The sequence below is a fragment of the Aedes aegypti genome, chromosome 1 (assembly GCF_002204515.2).
Source record: "Aedes aegypti strain LVP_AGWG chromosome 1, AaegL5.0 Primary Assembly, whole genome shotgun sequence".
In the NCBI taxonomy this organism is placed as follows: domain Eukaryota; kingdom Metazoa; phylum Arthropoda; class Insecta; order Diptera; family Culicidae; genus Aedes; species Aedes aegypti.
Window position 1 is genome coordinate 91,741,163 of NC_035107.1, and position 21,946 is coordinate 91,763,108.

The window sequence follows — 21,946 nt, forward strand, 5'->3', positions numbered from 1 at the left end:
TAAGAATTAGGCCCGTCGCCTTTGTTTATCGCAAGTGTGCTAGGCTGCATAAACAATCATTTCATTCATCTCGTCGTTATCGCATAATAGTCATGACCATTCAAAAGTCTAAGCAATGGTTTACGCTATTGAGATTTTATGAGCTTCCTTCGTTATTCGATTGTGTGTGAACTCTACTAATGAAAACGACTGAAATATAATATCGACAAACTGTTTATATATTCGTGTAACTTGAAATGATTGAAATGATGCGAAAGCATTTCTGTCAATGTGATTTACAGTTTTGTTTTTAGTTTATGTTGCACGTCAATATTACTAATTGAAATGTGGTTTACTGAATCTAATTTCGCGCATCCACCACACCGGAATCGGTTCCGGTAGAACCTCAGTGGGACACTTTTGTAATTTTACTCACTCATATCGTGCAACGTCTTAAAATTCATGATTTTTTATCCAGAACATCATAGATATAATGCCAAAGACCAATATGAGGTTCCGGCCACATCCGGATACCCCGGAATCGGTTATGGTGGGGCCTCTGTGGAACACTTTTGTAATCTTACTCACTCATATCGTGCAACGTCTCAAAATTCCTGATTTTTTATCCGGAACATCATAGATATAATGCCAAAGACCAATATGAGGTTCTGGCCATATCCGGATACCACAGTGCGATGGTTTTTCGATTTCAGAATGAACTACTCCATGGTTGACGATGGAAAAATCAACTTTATTCGTGTGCAGAATTGTTTTATTATTCTATCAATTGCGCATATCATCATTTCGACCTTGATCTGCTAACATTTCCATATATGGCAAACTATCGGAGACGCGCATCAGAAAATTCCTATTGAAACATGATTATGTTTTCTTTTCAGTAATAGCCATACACTTCAAGCCCGTCGCCTATGCTTATCAAGCATTAAGAATTAGGCCCGTCGCCTTTGTTTATCGCAAGTGTGCTAGGCTGCATAAACAATCATTTCATTCATCTCGTCGTTATCGCATAATATTCATGACCATTCAAAAGTCTAAGCAATGGTTTACGCTATTGAGATTTTATGAGCTTCCTTCGTTATTCGATTGTGTGTGAACTCTACTAATGAAAACGACTGAAATATAATATCGACAAACTGTTTATATATTCGTGTAACTTGAAATGATTGAAATGATGCGAAAGCATTTCTGTCAATGTGATTTACAGTTTTGTTTTTAGTTTATGTTGCACGTCAATATTACTAATTGAAATGTGGTTTACTGAATCTAATTTCGCGCATCCACCACACGCCTTACTAATTTTAATAAAAAAAATAATGTTCATTTTTTTAAATGCTGTAAATAGTGCGCAATTGATGTAGGTTTTAACTTTATCTCATTTTTCTTTTGCATTTAAATTTCAGATGGAAAAAGCCTATTTGAGCTGTCCTATCATCGTTTTAGACTCTCTCAAAACGGCACAAAAAACCATCTTTTTTTTTAAATTATTTTACAATCTTTGTTTAATATTTTTTTTGTTTTTTCAATTGTTCAATGATTTTACAATACTTGGTTTTCTACATAATTTCACAATTCTTTGTTTTACAATACATTATTTTGTTCTGTTTTCTGTTTTACAATTTTTCACTGATTTTACAATAGTTGGTTGATCAGTTTCTGAATTTATCCACCACACGTTTCTTCTGTTATAAATGGTTCAATTCTTTGCTTATGAACCAAATCTGTTTTGTTTCCAACCCGAATTTCTACATTAGGTTCTCTGTCATTTATAACTGGGAATGGTCCAATATATTTTTTATCCAATTTCGAATTAGTTTCATTTTTTATTAATACTAATTGTCCTGGTTTATATATAATAGGTAACGAATTACAATTATATTTCTCCGCTCGTTTTTGTTTGTTTCGTAACAATTTGTTTTTGGTTTTTTTTAGACAACTGCAATTTGAATTTCAACATTTTACAATAATCATCAAAGTTATACAATGGTTCTATCTTTTCTGGTTGATATAGGTTTGATGGTAATGAACACAATTTTCCAAAAACTAATTCAAATGGAGTTTTATTTGTTTCCGTATGAACTGTTGTATTATAAGCAAATTTGTAATAAGGGATCCAAGACGACCATTGAAATAGATTATTTCCACAGTGTATGCGTAAAAAGTTTCCTAGGACTTTGTGCGAATTTTCCAAAGCTCCTATTGATTGATGATGGTAAGCTGTTGAACTAATCTTCTTTATTTGCAATAATTTACATATTTCTGTAAAAAGACTCGACATGAATTCAGTTCCTCGATCGGTGGCTATTTCTTTGGGAACTCCGAACTGTTAAATTACACTTTCAACGAATGCCTTGGCTACAGTTTCAGTAGCTTTGTCTTTAATTGGGGTTGCTGTAATGAACTTAGTTAATTCGCATTGTGTTGTGAGAATGTACTGATTCCCGGTTTCATCTGGAATCAAAGGACCAACCAAATCTAAGTATATTTTTTCAAATGCAGTAGTGGCGGTAGAAGTTATTGTCATCGGAATTTTGGGTTGATTTATGTATTTGTTTTGTTGACATAATTTGCATGTTTTGATAAAATTTTCAACATCTCTTTGCATGTTTTTCCAATAATATCTTTGCTCCAAAGTCTTCAATGTTCTTTTTATGCCTGCATGTCCTGCTGTGGGAAGCATATGAACATCATTCATAATTATTTTCTTTTTATTTTCATCTCTGATAATTTCAATGTTATTTTTAATAACATGTATTTTTGGCATGCCTTTCCATAGATCATTTTCAATTATTTCATTGTAGAATTTTTGTGAACTTTTATCATTCAATTTCAATACGAGCTCGTTAATATTATTCTTTTTACAAGTTTCTTCCAGACTTTTCATTATTCGCCGTAGCTGAAGTAATGACTTAGCTGGTTTTATTAATATTTTTGCTTCCTCTTCTATAATTTTTATATTGTCTCTCAGTGTATTGTCAATAATAAGTTTTATATATTTTTCATCAAAAACATTGTGGCCATTCAATATTTTTGAGTCATATTTATGATCAATTTTATGTGATTGCATTCTTGTGACTGCAAGAATATCCTTACTTATTTTATTATTTAATTCCTTTAAGTCGGTAATTGATATTCGCGATAATGCATCAGCAATAGCGTTCTGTTTTCCTTGCAAATAAATTATATAAAAATCATATTCTTCTAAAAGTAATCTAAATTTGGTTAACCTACTGGAAGGGTTTTTCATAGAAAATAAGTAAACTAAAGGTTTATGATCAGTATGAATTTCAAATTTCTTACCATAAAGATATGGCCGGAAATGTTTGATAGACCAAACTATAGCTAAAAGCTCTTTTTCGATTATTGCATAATTGATTTCTGCTTTGTTTACTGCTTTACTGGCATACGCTATAGGCTTGCCATTTTTATTTGATAAAACTGATCCAATAGCAAATCCAGAAGCATCTGTTTGCAATATGAATTTATTATCAAATGAAAAATCAGGATAATCAAGTAAAGGAGGGTTGATAAATTTTTCTCTTAATTTGTCAAATGAATTTTGACATTCATCAGTCCATTTGAATGGAACATTCTTTCTGGTTAATAAGTTCAATGGACCACAAATTTCAGCAAAATTTGGTATGTGTTTCCTATAATAATTTGCAAAAGCTATAAAACGTTTTACTTGGTCAGCTGTGTTTGGTACTGGCCATTGTTTAACCCGTATAGGCCTGAGTGAAAGCAAAAATTCTAAAACCCCAATCGCTCAGCGAATTCTTAATGGATTCAAATTATTTTTTGTCAGTATACTTGCACACATATATAGTTTCTAGAAGTGGACAGAAGAACGCGGAAATATTCATGTGGCCGTAGTTATTCCGGTGGGTCACTGGGTCAAGTCGGGTGAAAAGGGTACGGTGCGTTTTTGCCCCTGGAGGTAGGCAAATTTCAAGTCACAGATAATTTCCGGAATCGGCTATAATGTGGTCACTATATGACGGAATTTGAAGAAAATTGCATCAGTGTAAACTTTTTGTGAAACGATTAAGTTGGATAACTATGAACTTTGCATTTGATTGATCCTAAAAAATGACCATTTTTGGGTCCAGGGACGCCTCAAACTTACGATAAAGTGGTCAATTTGTATTTGATCATCTGTGCCAAGTTTATGGGAGCGCATTTTAGTGCACAAATATGTTTGATTTCCAATTTTCAAGAATTGAAACGGTTTAGTATCCAACAAATCTATAGCCGGTTCTTCCGGACATTACGTCCGAATGGCCACATCCGGTATATTTTAAACGGTGCAAAACTCTTCATTTATAATGTTGAATATCAGATCTTAATGATTTATGCAAATTAAAATGATTGTCATTGCAAATAAATAAAGATAACTTGTCATGTCCCAAAAAATAGTCCTTTTTTACCCGACTTGACCCAGTGACTCACCGGAATAACTCCGGCCACAGGAATATTTCCAAGTTCCTCTGGCCACTTCTACAAACTGGATATGTGGGCCAGTAAACTGACAAAAAATCATTTAAATCCGTTAAGAATTCGCTGAGCGATGAAGGTTTTAGTATTTTGGCTTTCACTCAGGCCTATACGGTTTAAAAACAACTCGATCAGTTTGGTGACAACTTTCGTAGCAAACGGACGGTGTTTGCAATAGTGTATTTATTTGTCGGTTCGGCTCAAGTTTGGCCGATCAGTTGAGTTTCGGTTACTACAGAATGTTGGAGAATATCCTTAGGCAATCAATAGAAAAATCAATGGATTAATTTCTAAAGAACTTGGAATTTTCTTAAACAACACAAAAATTGAAAGGATTCTTATTTTTAGAAATATTCCAGATTGAATTCAGGAAGGTATCTTAAAAGAAATTCCTCGAAGAATTACTTGAAATACCACAATTCAAACTTGTGAAGACATCCATGCTGATGTCCATAAATCTGAATCCCATTTTAAGGAAAATGCTTTTTTATTTTCTTAAGTTCGAATAGACTATTAACTTCATATCCGACGTTGATTATTGTAGGTACTTTCAGATCATTTGATAAGCATTCTTGGTTTTCGGGAAAACTAAAGAAAATCGTTAATTTTTTAAAAGTTGTTTACACATTTAGAACAAACAGATAGTTTTCTCCATTGCTATGAAAAATATTTTGAAATTTATCATAAGATTTTTTTTGTTTTGGTGTTTTGAAGTCACTTTGAAAAGAAAGTTTTAATCATCTGAAATGAAAAAAATCGTCAATAGTTTATGTATTTTGGAGAATTTCTTGAACCTGGAATTATTTTTTTTAAACCTGGAAACATCAGGGAATTTTATTTCTGTAAATGAGTAGACACCCTGTTAAGCAACTGGAACATAAGCGGCTACTGGTGCACTGATGGTATAAAGCCTCAAATGTTCTCGATTTCAACGAATACAGCTCTGACATTAAGTGTCATATTAAAACTTGCAGAATACTCTGACAGTGTTCATGGAGGATTGTATGGGATAGATTTCACCCAAATTGTTTCAAAACTTGCCGTTAAAAAGTTCCCAATTTGAAAGATGATTTTAATAAACATTTTCTATAGCAATTTCGACTCGACGGGTTCGGGTTTGACGATTTGATTTTTTTTCGGGTTCGGGTCGAGTTTGAAGACTATACAATTATCGGGTATGGATCGGATTCGGGCTTGAACGAAGTCGGGTCAAGTCAGGTTTGGGTCTGGTTTGGTGAGACATGTGAAAACAACAGGCTTGATAATACACCTCAACATCATCAGAGTTCGGTGACATACTCTAGAGCAGCGTGCTGCCTTTGCCTCTTTGCGAGGAAGCGAAAAAATGCTAAGCAGAGAGGCAACGAAAAATGAGCCAGAATGACGCAGCACAGAACAGAGTACACTCAACTAAGAGTTCTTTTGAAGCTTGAGTAAATGTGAGCATAGCAACAAGAGACAAAGAGTATCTGAAAAAAATCTCGCATTTTTTGCATTCTCACTCCATTTGTTCGAGGATCTGTGTTGAAAACTTTGAGTTCAATTTTAACTCAGAAAAACGTCAAAAACGCCTCATTTTTGAATCGCAGAGGAGCGTCATATTCGGCGTTCTTGGTCGATACTTCTCCAGTTGCTTTGAACTTTTGGGTCACTAGGTCTTTGTACACTGCGTACAACCAGCATATTCTTTGTCTTCCCGGAAGGTGTCGACCTCTAGCTGGTTCCCAGCTGAATATTATTTTCGCAATTCTTTCTTCCGACATTCGCACTAAGTGAGCAGCTCACTGTAATCTTCCGTATTTTGCACGCTTAATAATATTCGCATTTTTTTTACACTTTATTAGTGATTCATGCGTCTGCGGCACTCACAATTTTCTAGTTTACCACCGAGTATTGTCCGCAGCACCGAAGGCTTTCCGGTCTGTCGCTTTCAACGTACACGCTTCGTTCTCTGCACGTCAGATCTCTTAATAGCACCCTCGAATGTAATGTTGAACAGCAAATTCGAAAGTTCGTCTCCCTGCTTCAATCCGTATAACGTCACAAACGTGGTGGACACCGCATCTGCAATCCGAACTCTTAATTTCGAACCATCCAGCCTATTAAGTTTCGCCAGAAAACCATGTTCAGACATTATCTGCCACAGCTGAAATCAATAAACAGATGTTGAGTATGCAAGTTATACGGCCCTCACAATTACCAGCTTGCTATTCGTGCAAGTATCACTACGTATTTGGACACGCAGAGTCTCCACACTGCACAGATTGCCTAATTGACTACCTCAGATTCGCAGCAGTGCGGAGCGAAACTATTGGAACCAGTGGCAGAGACTTAAATCCTGACCATAATGCATGATTATGTCGTCGTTGCAATACAATGGTAGAAAGACCATGAAGCGTCGGTTGATAGGAGTTGGCAACATCTGTGGTTGGGACTAGGCTGAGTAGAACGATTAAAGTCGGTTTTGGGTTGTCAAGGCACCTGCGAACCGAAGTTCTTGCTCCACAGATTCTCAGGATTGACTGTTGCACATGACTAACCAAACACGATTGATGTTATATCGGTGTAAGAACGTGTAAGCGTAACGTTATTGGTTTTGATAGATATTCCTACATCGTGGCAGTCTTCGTCGAGCCACCGTCGGAGACTATGTCGAGTGGCATCGATGACTGACATGCTTTGGGTTGGCGGGACGTCTGCGAACCGGAGAACATCCTTAAACCGGAATCGCAGGACTGACCTCGGCATTCAACCGGCCCGTCTAAAGAGCAAGATAGCAGCTCAGTTAAGTCATACTTAGGCATGGTTGATCAATTTGGTCACGAGCGCTTAGAACACAAGGGAAGCTAGGCGCGAGGTTGTTCCGGGGAGGAAAAGGTTTAAGGTCATATCCAGGCTTTGCAGAATTCGCTCTCATTTGAGTATGAAGCACGATCAAAGCAAGCAAAGAAAAACATCCCATCTGTTGCGGTCCACGATCGTCATTGTATCGCAAGGTGTAACAAGTCTGATAAATGGAAGCAGTGAGCGAGAGCCCCAAAGAGAGAGCGATGATAAAACCCATTTTACTCGCTTGTTTACCGTTGGGGATAGATGTTTTTCTTTACTGGCACGATAAACAATCCACGAACTTCCAATAGCAATAGTGTCCCCCAGGCTTGGAGCATGTTTAGAGGGGTTTTATCATACACTACTATCCCCCCAATCTGATCAAAGTTGTAGCAGTATACGATTAACAGTCTCTCATAATGTGCAGCATGTTATGATAGTTACAGAGAGCGATACGTGAGCGATTCTCTCAATTTTCTCAGGATTCAATCCCTGGTCATATCTCTATACACCCACATACAAAAAATGGTGCTTTGAGAATCAGCGAAGAAGCGATAACCGCACTCTTAATTATCGTCACGAGTGTAGTTTCGACGCAGATCGGGAGTATCCTTGAGCTACTTCTTCAAAGGTCTTGGGCAATACATCTCCAGTTGTGCGTGTCCAACGTGTTTAGTTGGGGTTCCTATGTCCCCCTGGACTTCGTGTTCTCCATTCGATTCTTAGCCTAATTAACTTTTTGCCTTTTTTCCTACATTCTCAGTTTGTGGTCTGCCCACTAAAGTTTGCCGTATTTCACATCTTCTTTTTTTTTGGTGTAGCGTCTCCACTGGGTCAGAGCCTGCTTCTCAGCTTAGTGTTGGTCTGAGCACTTCCACAGTTATTAACTGAGAGCTTTCTTTGCCACTTGACCATTTTCACATGTATACATCGTGTGGCAAGCACGCCCTGCGAAGGCGAGAAAATTTCCATTACGAAAAGATCCTCAACTGGTAGAATTCGAACCCACGACGCTTTTACTGCTACGGCTACCTTCATAGCTGTATACGTCGTAATACTGTCGTATGCCGCCTTTTTTTTTGTTTTTCACAAGGGGGAAATCTGCAGACAGATCCCCTGAGAAGACAACTCAGGGAATGCGGGGATGACGCATCAACGACGACCCGCTAAAACCAGCATATGCACTGTACCTTAGCAATTCGTTTTGAATTGCTCAAGTGGTGTACAGTGCATGGACATGACCCTTGGACTCAGACCCTTATTTCCCCGGAACCATTTTACAGTATTTCTTCCGGCAAACTGCTTCTACTAGCCGACTTCAACAATGCTACAAAGGACCAGCCTAGGCAGGGCTGGTATGCCGGCTTGAAATCAATGAAAAGATGATGCATAGAAACCTGGTACTTACGGTATTTATGAAGGATTTGCCACGCGGAAAATATCGTGTTCCTTTGTCGCGTAGCCGTCGATGAGACCGACTTCCCCTGTAGGTGGGTAGATGTCGGAAGACAATCTGGGGTAGTACTTCGTAGGCGGCGTTTAGGATAGTGATTGCCTAATAGTTTGTTTAATAGTTTTTGTAGATACTTAGGACATGTATCGCCTTGCTTCAACTCCTACGGGTGCTGATCCGTCTCCTAGAATCTGACTTTCAGCCGATGCAGACAAGCGGCCAACGTCTCCGGGCCTATCTTAATGAGTTTGGCTCCGATACCATCCTTGCAAGAGGTCTAGTTGAAGCTGTTGAGCTGTTGAATGATATCTCCCACTTCCTCCATTGTGTGAGACATCACCCTTGCTGTCGTGACCCTCTGTGCTTGTGTTCTTTGCGCCATCCATGTGTTCATGGTAGTGCTGCTTTCACCTTCATACTTTTAACAATATGCTCTACATTGTACTAAATTATTAAAATTAATCTTTTTACTAATATTACACCTATCTCTTTCTCTTGTAATTCCAGTTTGAATGAATGCTTTCCTGCCGGAAACGACCCTGCTGCCCAGATGCTAGGTCCAAACGAGCGTCTTCGCGCCACCGGCGAGGACACCCCTGCCAGCGAGCAGCATCAGCAGCGACAACTTCCCGTATCAAATACCACGACGGCTACTCCTCCCACGGCGGTCGAAAGCGCCGCTCCAACCGTGGCCGCCCAGCAACAGCTCGATCCTGCCAGCAGCCCTCATCGTCATCCCCCGCCGCGGTCCCGTTCCGACAGTGCGGACGAACGGGAATCGGTCGCCTCGACGGGTAGCACCGCATCTTCCGCTTCGTCCGCCGGCAGTGACATCCAGCAGCACCTGCAGTCAATGTTCTACCTACTCCGGCCGGAGGAAACACTCAAAATGGCCGTCAAACTCGAATCGTTACGCGCTGGTCGCACCCGGTATCTGGTGGTCGTTTCCCGGCCCCGGACCAAACGAATCCTCCGGCAGCCACAGCAACTCCTGCAGCAACAACTCCTGCAGCAATCGCTGCTGTCCTTTAACTGTTCAACGGCGACGACGACTATGACGACTCCTTCGGCCAATTCGTCCTCGTCGGTTTCGCCGATCCCGGTTAGCAAACAAATTACTTCCGCCTCTCTGTACAAGGCCGCTTCGCCTTCCACGACCGTATGCAGCAGTGTCCTCGTTGGCGTCGGTATCGCCGCCGGCGACGAAACCTTTGTGTCCAGCTTAGATAACTGCGTCCTTAGTGCTTCTTTGCCGAAGAATGCTTCAGCTGCTGCTGCTGTTGCTTCAGTGAATAACAATAAGAGTGTCGATAAATGTGATAGTGATAGACCTAGTAGTAATTGTGGAAATAGTAATGTTAATCCTAGCGGTAGTGTAGTTAGTGTCGGCAGACCGGGATCCGGTGCAAGCAGTCGGAGTGAGGGTAGTAGTGTGAAAGTATGCAGTACCGGTCCCAGTGGGTTTATCAATGTGGCCACCACGACAAGTGGCGTTGGCATGTGCAAATTGTTGGGGGGAAGTTCGGTGGGTGGAAGTGGCAGCAGTGGGTCCAGCAGTAGCACTACTGGCACTAGCAGTCCTCGTAGTAGCGTTGGTGGCCATCATCATCAGCAGCATCACCATGGCGGTTGCAACGAAGTCGAAGAGTCCTGTCTGCTGGGAATCGACTGCAATGAGAGAACCACTGTGGGATTGGTGTTGCGGGTATTGGCTGACACTACGATCCGACTGGACGGCGATGGGTGAGTGTGTCGCGTCGAGTGGGGGTACAGTGTGTGTATGTTTGTGGAACGGCCACGCGCGTGTGCGGGGATTACAGGGCTGGTACCTTCTTAATATATTGAGAGAAAGTTACACATATTATGTATTAAGGGTCAAAAATAGCCAATTACTTCTCGCATAACTTATGATCTCGCCCTAAAAGCCATTGGTAACCACGTGTGTACCTCGTTGTTTCTGAGCATTTGAATAGATTTACACGTTATTAAACAACTCAATGGTGAAGAAAGGATCATTCTCTACCTGCCGGTGGTGTTGGTTTGGGTGCTTATTCATTCATTTGCTCAGAAACAACGAGCTACACACGTCGTTACCAATGGCTTCTAGGGCGTTATCAGGCTTGATAGAAACTCCTCTGCGATGCTAAGAGGAGACGATTTTGCCGTTTTTCTGAGGAGAAAAAAATAAACTCAAAATTTTCAACACAGATCCTCAAGCGATTCGAGTGAGAGTGCAAAAAAATGCGAGGATTTTTTCAGGCACTCTCTCTCTCTTTCGTTGCGATGCTCACCATCACTCACACTTCAAACAAACTCTCGAGTCTGCCGCCCGAACAGACAGTCCTCGGGGAGTTGTGAGAGCACCCTTTTATGATGGAATTTTACTCGTTTTTTTTTGTGCTGCATCTTCCTCGCTCATTTTTCGTTGCCTCTCTGCTTAGCATTTTTTCGCTCCCTCGCAAAGAGGCAAAGGCAGCACGCTGCTCTAGATTAAGTCACCGAACTCTGATGATGTTGAGGAGAATTATCAAGCCTGGGCGTTATCTCAGACTATGCGAGACTTTGAAACGCTCATTTTTTAAAAGATTTTCGTTCTAAAATCAGTGAAGAGACATTTTATTCCTGACTTATTTGAAAATTTGACCTCAATTTTGAGACCGGTTTAGATGGGCTCCAGGAAAACCTCCAGAGATTAGCTCCAAGGATTCCTTTAGGAATCATTCAAGTCTGATGATTTCCGTATTTTTTTTTCTACGGGATGCTGTTCTACTCCCAAAGTTGTCAAGAACACGAAACTAAATAATTACGAGAACAATCCGCTATCAGAAATAAAAATGGTTGTAAAAACAGGGATCACTGATTTAAGGGATTTCTCCTGAAATTCCTTAGGGATTGATTACTCCAGAAATGCATCCATAGATTCCTCCACGAAGATCCCTATAGTGATTTGATCCCTACAGTGATTTTTTCAAGGGTTTCTCCAGGAACTCCTGAAAAACATTCTCTCAGGAAGAATTTTTGATCGCAACCGGATTTTTGGATCAGTTCCGATAGGGCTCAATTTCATTCCTCTATGTTTAAGTTGTATACATTCAAGAAGAATTTTTCCCTGAAAATTCCCACCAGCGAATCTTCAGGGATTTATCAAGAAATTACTCCAAGAATGTCTCTATGGATCTTCCAGAGACTCCTCTGGAAATTCTTCCAGGAATTTCTACACAAAAATCCACAAAGTATTCTTTTAGAGATTTCGCCGGGGCGTTCTCTAGGGATTCCTCTAGCAGTTTATCCAGGTAATTTTTGTTAGATTCCTCCATCACGCAGGTAATCATTCAGAGATTCTTAAAGGAATTTTTCCAAAGACTCCTCCAGCAATTCATTTAGTAAAATCTCTACAAGGATTCTTCCAGAAATTTCTTTAAGGACTACTCCAGGAAATCCTCTAGAGATTACCCTGGGTATTCCTCCAGGAATTCTTCCAGAGACTCATATACGAATTAGAAAAATGTCTATTGGGATTATTCCAGAGATGCCTTTAAGCAGGGGCGATTTGGAACCTCACTTTTGACTTATTCTACGACACTAAAAACACCAATATTATTATATTGGCAAATCTAGAATCTAATTATTTCTCAAGAGATTCCACGAGGAATTCTTCCTGAGAATCCTCTTCCAGGGATTTCTACACAAAAATCCAGAAATGATTCTTCCAGAGATTTCGCCTGGGTTTTATCTACTGGATTTTCTCCAAAGATTACTCAAGGGATTCCTCCAGAGCTGTCTATAAGGTTTACTCCAGCAATTCACCCTAATAATACTTCAGAGATTCCTACAGGATTATTTTCAGAGACTCCTCCAGGAATACTTAAAGTAAAATCTCTACAGGGATTCCTTCAGAGATTTGTTCAACAATTTCTTCAAAGATTAGTCGAGAAAAATCTACAAGGATTTCTTCAAAATTTGTTCCAATAATTCTTTCAGGCATTACCCCGGATGAAAATCGAAGTGAATTGGGTGACGCCGTTGATACAAGAGGGCTACAAGAGGGACGCCATGGGAGAATTCCGATCTGACTAGACTCAGGAATTAATGTAGAAAGAGTTGAAACATAAGCCGTTCAGCTGGGTCAGAGTCGTTCAAGTCGGCTCGCAAGGCTTTTCGTTCTGCTGAACGATCCGACTGGAAAAAACTTCTGTACAAATGTTTCCAGTTTAAATGAAGTCAATCGGCTGAACAAAATCCTTGCAAAATCTAAGGATTTCGAAGTGAACGAAATTCGCTTACCTAATGGTGACTTTACTACTTCTGATGAAGAAGTTTTAGAATGTTTATTCAATACACACTTCTCCGGATGTGTGGAAATAGCATCTACAAATGAACGAAATGTATTTTCATATAATTACGAGTCTCTGGGTTAGGCACGCAGTATCATAACTACTGAATTGATTCAATCGGCACTCAATAGCTTTGCTCCTTTTAAATCTCCAGGAGCAGATGAGATTTATCTTATTCTGGAGCAGAAGGGATTTGAGTTTATCAAACATGTTTAGAGAAACCTACTTGTAAGTAGTTTTACTACCGGGCGTTATATAACTGTGAATTTCATGTGAATCAACATGCTTATCAATCTGGAAAGTCCACAGTGACTCTTTTACAAAAGGTTGCATACGATATCGAGAAAGCCTTCGCTCAGAAGCAATCCTGTTTGGATCCATATTGGAAGCTGCACGAAACCATGGATTGCCTACACTTATTACCAATTGAATTTACCAAATGCTCAAAAACCGACATCTCTTCTCGACATTGCGTCAAGCTGCGTTTCGAAAATTGAGTATTTGCGGATGGGGGAATTTTATCACCAGTTTCCCTCCAGAAAATTGTCCAGCAGTCCAACGCTGATACCTTCTGTCCTTGCCACAGGTATTGTTTCGAAAACTCTCTCAGAGATTTCCTTCAGAAATTCCTCCAGAAATAGTTCCATCGATTGTTCCGATTCTCCCAAAGAGTGCAACAATAATTCTTTCACATAATGCTACAAGAGTTCCTATAGGAGATCTCAAGAAAATTATGAAACTATTGATTGGAGCTAAAGATTTTTTTAGATAATCCTCCAAGAATTTTCAGAAGGTCCAAAATTACATCAGAGATCCTTGTACGAGTTTTCTTCTGCAGGAGTTCATCAGACATTTCTCATGAGCGTTTTTCAGAGATTACTGTAAGATTTTCTTTTACAATAACTTCCAAATATATATATTTTTTTTTCATTTTTCTCGGTTGTTTTCTATAGCTTATAAAAACCCTGAATTCCTAAATATTTTTTTGAAAAGAATCTAGGTAGGGAATCTCTGAAGCGAGCTTCGAAAGTATCGTTAGAGAACTTTTTCGAGAAACCCAAAACAAAATTTTTGGAGAAAATCCAAAAAATGTGTGGACGATACTTGAAATGTTTTGTAGAAATCGTTGAAATAATTCTCGGAAAACATCAGTATTACTGGTTTCATTCTCGAAGAAGTCCCAAATGAATTACAGGAAATCCTAGAAAAAAAAACTGAATTGAAGATTTTGAAATTTCAAGAAATTTCTGGAGCAGTTTCCAGAGATATTCTTAGAGGAACTCCCTGCTAGATAATGCAAACTTCCAAGGAAGAATAATTGAATACTTTTCTAAAGATCTGAATAGTTTTTTGAGAAACTTTTGGAATAATCTTTGCAGGAATCTGAAGTAGTTTCTAGAGACAATATTACAAACATCTTTTTTAATTATTAAATTTTCGAAGGAATTTCTAAAAAAAATACATACTGAATGAATTTCTGAAGAAATTTGAAAAAGTTTCAGGCAAATGCCCTAATGAACTGAGATTTCTGGAAATATGACAAAATTTCCAGTGTTATACCTGGCTTAATGTCATGAGTAATCCCTGAATAACTTTGTAAAAGCGTCTGGTTGGATTAATAGCGAAACCTTCAAACAAATACCTTAGAAAATTAATTTGTCTCTGGTTTTTGATCGATTTGTTTTTAATTCCGCAATGGTTTCTTTTATGTCTCTTCCTATTTTTGGTTTGAGCATGTGGTCTCTAAGATTTCTCTATTTGAAACACTCAGGCACCACTAGCCCTAGAAATGGTCACTATTTTGAAGCAAGTCTTTAGTAGTTATTTCTTAAGGAAGCTTTGTAAAGTAAAGGTATCTAAAGTTACTCTTTTCTGCTTGCAGTGAAGCGTGGTGCAAAATTCTAGAGGCACCAGAGAAACCGTCAATGGTAGTTTACGGAACATGTTTCAGAATGATGATTTTTACAGCACGATTCATAAATTTATCCTACGAGGCTTGCGGGGTAGGATAATTACGACGAGTGCTGTAAAAATCGAATTCTGCAACGAGTTACGTACAGCATTTTTTACAATTTCGTAGAATACTACTTGAAGGTATCAGAAATCATATCGGAATGCATTCACCATTATTTTACTATTTCTGAAAAATAGTTGTGTTATGATTCATTACGCAACTCAAAACAGTTGCGTAATGAGAAAGCGTTGCGTAATGAATCATTACAGCACTGGTTTCAGTTGCGTAATTAAGATTCCCGCTCTGCAAACTTCAGTGCAACACAACAATTTTTCAGAAATTGTAAAATTATTGCATTCACCATATAATACCATTCCGATATAATTTCTACTAAATTTCAAAAACTCGTTGCAGAACTCGATTTTTAAAGCACTCGTCGTAATTATCCTACGCGGCAAACCTCGTAAGATAAATTTACGACTCGTGCTGTTAAAATCATCATTCTACAACTTGTTCCGTAAACTACAATTATGAATTCTTCAAAAATTCCTTCAGGAATAAACCCAAGGATACTTCTAGAAATATTGCTACAGAAATTACTCCAGTTTTTTCGAGGTTGGTGATTCTCCTAGGATTCCCCCAATATTTTATCCAGAGATTCGTTATGGGCCTTCAAAAACCCTTCGGGGATTCCTCCAACAATTCCTCTAAAAATTCCTCCCATATGATTTTTTCCGAGGATTTCATCAGAAATTACACCAGGGATCCATCCGAGATTTTTTCATAAATTCTTCCTAAAGAAGTTTTTCCTGGAGAAGTTTTTGGAGAAATCCATAGATACATTTCTGGAGCAATCCTTGGAGGAGTCTCTACAGTTATTTAGGGAGAAACCCCTGTAGGATTTCATGGAGAAATCCATGGAACAATCCCTCTCTCTCTCTCTGGAGGGATACCCGGGGAAATCTCTGGAATAATTCCTAAAGAAATCCCTGACATAATTTTTGAAGAAACCAATCCAGAGATTTAAGTGTTACCTGGGTAAATTGCTGAAGGAATGAATCCTAATGTGATCCTGAAGTAATCCTTATAGAATTTTCAGGACGAATCAATGAAAAGATTTTATTAAATGAATCCATGTTGAGGTTTTTCTAATCAATGTAATACCTGGAAAGATCTCTAGAAGAGATGTAGAGATTTTCCTGGAAGAATCACTGGAGGAGTTTCTGGAAGTATTCCTGAATGAAGGAATCTCTGGAAAAAAAATCACTGAATGAATGGAATGGAGCCCTATCGGAACAAGTTTAAAAAATATGATTACGATCAAAAGTTCTTCCTAGAGAAATCCCAAGATGAATTCTTGGAGGAATCCCTAGAGAAATCTTTATTTATGTAGGGATTTTGAGGATGTACAAGTTCCTTCTGAAATAGGCTTCAGGTGCCCAGTGTCCAGAACGGCCATACTTACCAACAATGCCCAGGATGCCATTTTTGGATTTTATATCTTTCTTATAGATCTAAAAGAAAATCGATAAAAATGTATTTTGCGAGCTTTCCAATACCATGGGTCATTTAAGAGGCATAAATTGTATCTTTTTCTTGATGCTTAAGGAAGGTCAACGAAAAACTATTCCAAAGAATCTTCAGGAATTTCTTTTAAGATTCTTCGAGGAAAAGCTTCAGGAATTCGTCTCGTTATTTATCTAGGGATTCATTCTGGATTACAATCAGGGACTCTATTCCTCATTGGGGCAGGTTTTCTTCTGGAAATTTCTCTAAATTCTCTTCTCCATTTCTTCCAGCATTTTTATTATTTCCTGAAGGAATTTCACCAGAATCAGGAAATCATTGAGCAAATTAAACGTTACTACAAATGACGACAACATCCATTAGGAATTCTAAAAAAAGAGACAATTTACATCGTCTTCCGCACATAAGGCTGCACAGACTGAACGATCACTGACATTAGGCAACGGACAACACGAAACACCCAGTAGCCCAGTGATGAATTTTTCGTTTGACGAAAAGTTTCCACCGACTGGAGTGGGAATTGAACCCACACCCCGTGGCACAATTACTACTCTGAAAATTTTCCCAGGGCTTATCCTAGGATTTTCTCCAGATATTTTAACATTACTTTTTCTATCGATTTCTTCTGTTGTTAACCTAGGAGGTCTTTCAAAGATAGACATTCCAAGATAAACACAAAGATTCCGGAGTTTTTGAAGAGATTTGTTTAGGAGCTTTTTTCAGGAAGTCCCATAACAATTCATACGCCCATTTTTCATGTATTCTTTCAGGCATTTTCGTTCTTCCAATTGGTCGGTGTTCAGACAGACTGGACCAAGTGTTTTTTTAATGTTTTCAGAAAAACGTCTCCCAGGCATTCGAAACATCAAAATATATGCTCCATTTGCTTTTAGAATGAAACTTATGTGTTTAATGATGCATCTGTATAAAAATATCATCGAAAAAATTAGAATTTATGGAGTCCTTAAAGAATCTTCAGAACGCCAAAATATCATCTAGTCCGGTCTGTCTGAACACCGACCAATTCGTCCACGGTTTCTCCCAGAGATAGCACCAAAAAGTCTTTCAGTGATAAGGAATTCCTCAATAAATTCGACCTGAGATTCCTCATGAAGTTACACCCGAAATGTCTCTTGGAATTTCTTTAGCAATTTTTCAAACATCGTGTAATTACTCAAGAAAATTCTTCATGGATTTTTCAACAGTTTATTTCAGATGTTACACCAGTAAATACTATATAAACTACCCTAGTAGTTCCTCCGATCATTAATATACAGTACTCTTCCAGGGTTCAACATTCTTCGAGGAGTTCCCTCAGAATATTTTTTTTAGGTCAGTGACTATATTAGTAATTTACCTAGGAAATATTACCAGACTTTCTTAAAAATCTAAGAGCTCTTTCAGAGATCCTTGTGGAATTTATGGAAGTATCATAAGAAGTTCTTTTGAGATTTGCTTCGACATTCCTCGGATTTCAACAGATTTTTCCATTCCTCCAACAAATGTCTAGAAGAGGGCATTTTATATTTCTCTGGAGATATCCCTGGAAGGATGCCTGTTTGAATTCTTGGAGAAAGTTCAATATTCCTTGGAAGTCTTCTTTCTGAAATCTTCGAGGTAATTTCTTGGGTTGTCCTTTGAAAAATTCCAGGTTGAATTCCTGAAGAAATTTTTGGTTTAGGTAATATCTGGAGGAAATTTTGAGAAATTCTTGAATTAATTTCTGACGCATAAGATTGGATATTGGAGGGTCATCCAAGTCGTCCTGGAGTCCGGATCGTGATGATCTATTGACTCTACTACGGTATATACTTATGCAATTGTTGTAATACACTTTCGTTCTGATCGATAGATCTTCATTATATGCTTTATTAGTGTACTGTCATTTTTTTTTAAAGTCTAGAATACTCTGGTCAACCATATCCATATGCATCAGATTTCATGATATTTTAAAACAAAATGTTTCAGTATATCTGTTATTGTTCATAAAACTATGTTCTAGTTCAAAATGATTGTTTTCACTTATTTACAAACTCTGACGTAATTCTGGGATTATCCATTGCAAGCTTCCAGCTTGAATTTATGAAGGTAACTGAAAAAAAAATAATCAGAATGACCAAATGAATTCCTGATGAAATTTTCAATGTAATGTCTGAAGGAAACTTTGAGAAATATTTGTGGCATTATGACAAGAAACTGATAGAAGATATCTTAAGTTGCTATTTTCAATACACTCAGTCGCTACCAGCCCTGCGGGGAATGATGACGGGTTTTGGATCGTATAATGGAACTTTAACGAGCGGGTTTTGTTTTTGTATTTTCCTTTTCGCAGTGGATTCAGTGTCAGCTCGTGTGGACAGCAGCACATCTTCAAGCCAGTTTCCGTGCAAGCGATGTGGTGAGTAGTAGTTACCTATTCTTATTTCCTTTCATGCGACGCGTTTTATACTTTCTCCTGGACTGCCCTCGTCGCGAAAGAATACTTCCAGCAAAGTGCCGCGCGCCATGTATTGGCTTGTTGTTGTAACCTGCGCCGCTAAGTAGTGAAAGCGAAACTTCGAAGTGCGGATGTTATAAATATAGACAAGGTCATGGATCTATTTCGGTGAGGATATTGAGTTTGTTTTGCTCTCTTCTATTCGGAATGAAGGGAAAACAAACACTTCAATCGTGTAAAATAACGGGATAAATATGTTCCTTTGATAGCCCCATGGCATTCCTTTGTGTATAGTTGCGGAAAATATTGCGTAGTTGGAAAGGGGATTCACGTGTAACATAATTGCTGCGCGTGTTATAATTTTGGCCAAGGGTTTTATTAGGTAAGGATACGATTTTTAAAATTGAGTACATCAAAGTTTTGAGTCAACCTTCAAACATTTGCTTCAATTGTTGTTGATGGTTGATGTTGAAGTTTGAATGTTTCAATTATGGCTCATTCTTAAGAATAATTTAAAGAATTAAGAATTTGTTACCATTTGCAACTGAAGCTAAGGCTTCCTCCATTAATCTCTTGAACTCCTCCATAATCTTCTTTTTTCTTCTTCACATTACATCCTCACTGGGACAGAGCCTGCTTCTCAGCTTAGTGTTCAATGAGCACTTCCACAGTTATTAACTGGAGAGTTTTCTTTGCCAAAGTTGCCATTTTCCGCATTCGAATATAGTGTGGCAGATACGATGATACTCTATGCTCAGGGAAGTCAAGGAAATTTCCATTATAAAAAGATCCTGGATCGACCGGGAATCGAACCCAGACACCTTCACCATGTTTTGCTTTTTAGCCACGGACTCTAAGGGATCGTTCAAATATTACGTAACGCAATTGGGGGAGGGAGGGGGTTTTACATAGTGTTACGGTCCATACAACATTTTTAAATTTTCCGTACAAAACCTGTTACGTAGGGGTGGGAGGGAGTCTGAAATCGGCAAATTTTGCGTTACGTAATATTTGAATGAACCCTAACCACTCGGCTAAGCCCCGTATACCTATGCTTCTATGCTGGAAGTTATTTTATCCGAGAGTTCATAAGATGTTTCCTATTCTATTTATTTATCACCCCGATTCGTACAATTCGTGTTACACCTAACAATATTTTTACTTATTTAGGTCCGCCCTGCAAACCCTGCACAAAGTGTCATCGAAGGCACGGGAGCACAACTTCTTTGCCGGGGGCTCATCGCACGAATGGGTGTCCTACTACGAGAGCCACATCGACTCCGACCGGTCCTGCCTGAACGAGTGGCACGCGATGGACTCGATCGAGAGCCGGCGCCCTCCGTCGCCGGATTCCATTCGGAACAAGTATGGTTTGGACACGATCGCCCGAAGGATCATGTAACGTAACACTTTTTTTTCCTGTTTTAGACCCACGGAGCGCGAGGAAACGGAACGTGTCATACGCACAAAGCTGAAAGGAATCATGATGACGGTCGACTTGGACGTGGTCACGTCCAAGTTCATCCGTGGCCGGCTGGAGGAGCAGCTGGACATGGACCTCGGCGAGTACAAATCGTTCATTGACGAGGAGATGCTGGTCATTCTCGGCCAGATGGACGCCCCGACGGAGATCTTCGACCACGTGTACCTGGGATCGGAGTGGAACGCCAGCAATCTGGAAGAGCTGCAACGAAATGGGTGAGTTGCGTCTGCAAAGGACAACCGGACTCAATTTTTATCTTAACATTCTCTGACTTTTCCTGACCTTCCAGACGATTTTCAGAAAATAAATAGACCATTGAACTTTCTAATTTAAAACAAAAAAAGTATATTTTTACAAGATACATAACTTGTATTGGGCATATTAAAAGTTGTCGTTTGAAACCAATTCTTCTTCTTCTTGGCATTACGTCCTCACTAGGACAGAGTCTGCTTCTCAGCTTAGTGTTCAATGAATACTTACACAGTTAACTGAGAGCTTTCTTTGCCAAAGTTGCCATTTTTGAATTCGTATATCGTGTGGCAAGTACGATGATACTCTATGCCCAGGGAAGTCAAGGAAATTTCCATTACGAAATGATCCTGGACCGACCGGGAATCGAACTTAGACACCTTCAGCATGGCTTTGCTTTGTAGTTGCGGACTCTAACCACTCGGCTAAGGACATCTGAAAAACGAATTACTGAAATAATTGTTCAATGTAGTAGGGCCGTGTACTAGACTCGAAGTAAGACTGAAGACGGCCTTACAGTTGAGGTCGAAATACGCGGATCTGTCAAAAGATACAAACTCCAGTGGAATTAAATGGTATAGTACTAAATTCGGGTTTTCATCTACTCAATGAGAATTTTCTAACGAACCTATGGAGTTGCGTAAGAATCTCTGAAGGTTACCAGGATTTAATTACGTTGCGTTGCGTGATAACGATGTTTGTCGTAGATTGCATATTGAAAACTGTCATGTTATTTACTTTACCATTAATTTACTTATGAAAAACTATTCTGAATAAAAGCTGTTCAATCGGAATGAAAGCTGGATGAAAGCTGTTCAATCGGAAGTCAACATGAAAAGACTCTTCGTTACGAGGAAAGGGAAGGATAATGATGATATGACATCTACTTAAAGAGAGATCAGCAACTCACCGACGCCCTCATAGATGTCAAGGAGTTGGATGATAGGGAAGGGAATGGTCTAGGTGTCTAGGATTCCCTATATGCGAGTGATACGACCGGATTTAAATTGTTGAGAGTAATGTTGCTAAGAATGTTTAGGCGGCATCCACAAATTACGTAACGCTCTAGGGGGAGGGGGGGAGTAGGCACAAGCGTTACGACTCATACAAAATTTTGAAAATTTTCATACAAAAAGCGTTACGGAGGGGGGGGAGGGGGTCAAAAATTTTCAATTTTAGCGTTACGTAA

At 39.0% G+C, this 21,946-nt stretch overlaps 1 protein-coding gene across 2 annotated transcripts in view; it reads left to right on the forward strand.

Moving 5' to 3' along the window:
* LOC5577024 (protein phosphatase Slingshot) overlaps positions 1–21,946 on the forward strand; it is a 92,905-nt gene that overhangs the window by 51,676 nt on the left and 19,283 nt on the right. For both annotated transcript variants that reach the window (XM_021842420.1, XM_021842428.1), the window contains 4 exons: positions 9,281–10,516; positions 18,921–18,986; positions 20,196–20,390; positions 20,454–20,723. In XM_021842420.1, coding sequence (XP_021698112.1) covers positions 9,281–10,516; positions 18,921–18,986; positions 20,196–20,390; positions 20,454–20,723 — 1,767 coding nt within the window. The remainder of the gene's footprint in view (positions 1–9,280; positions 10,517–18,920; positions 18,987–20,195; positions 20,391–20,453; positions 20,724–21,946) is intronic.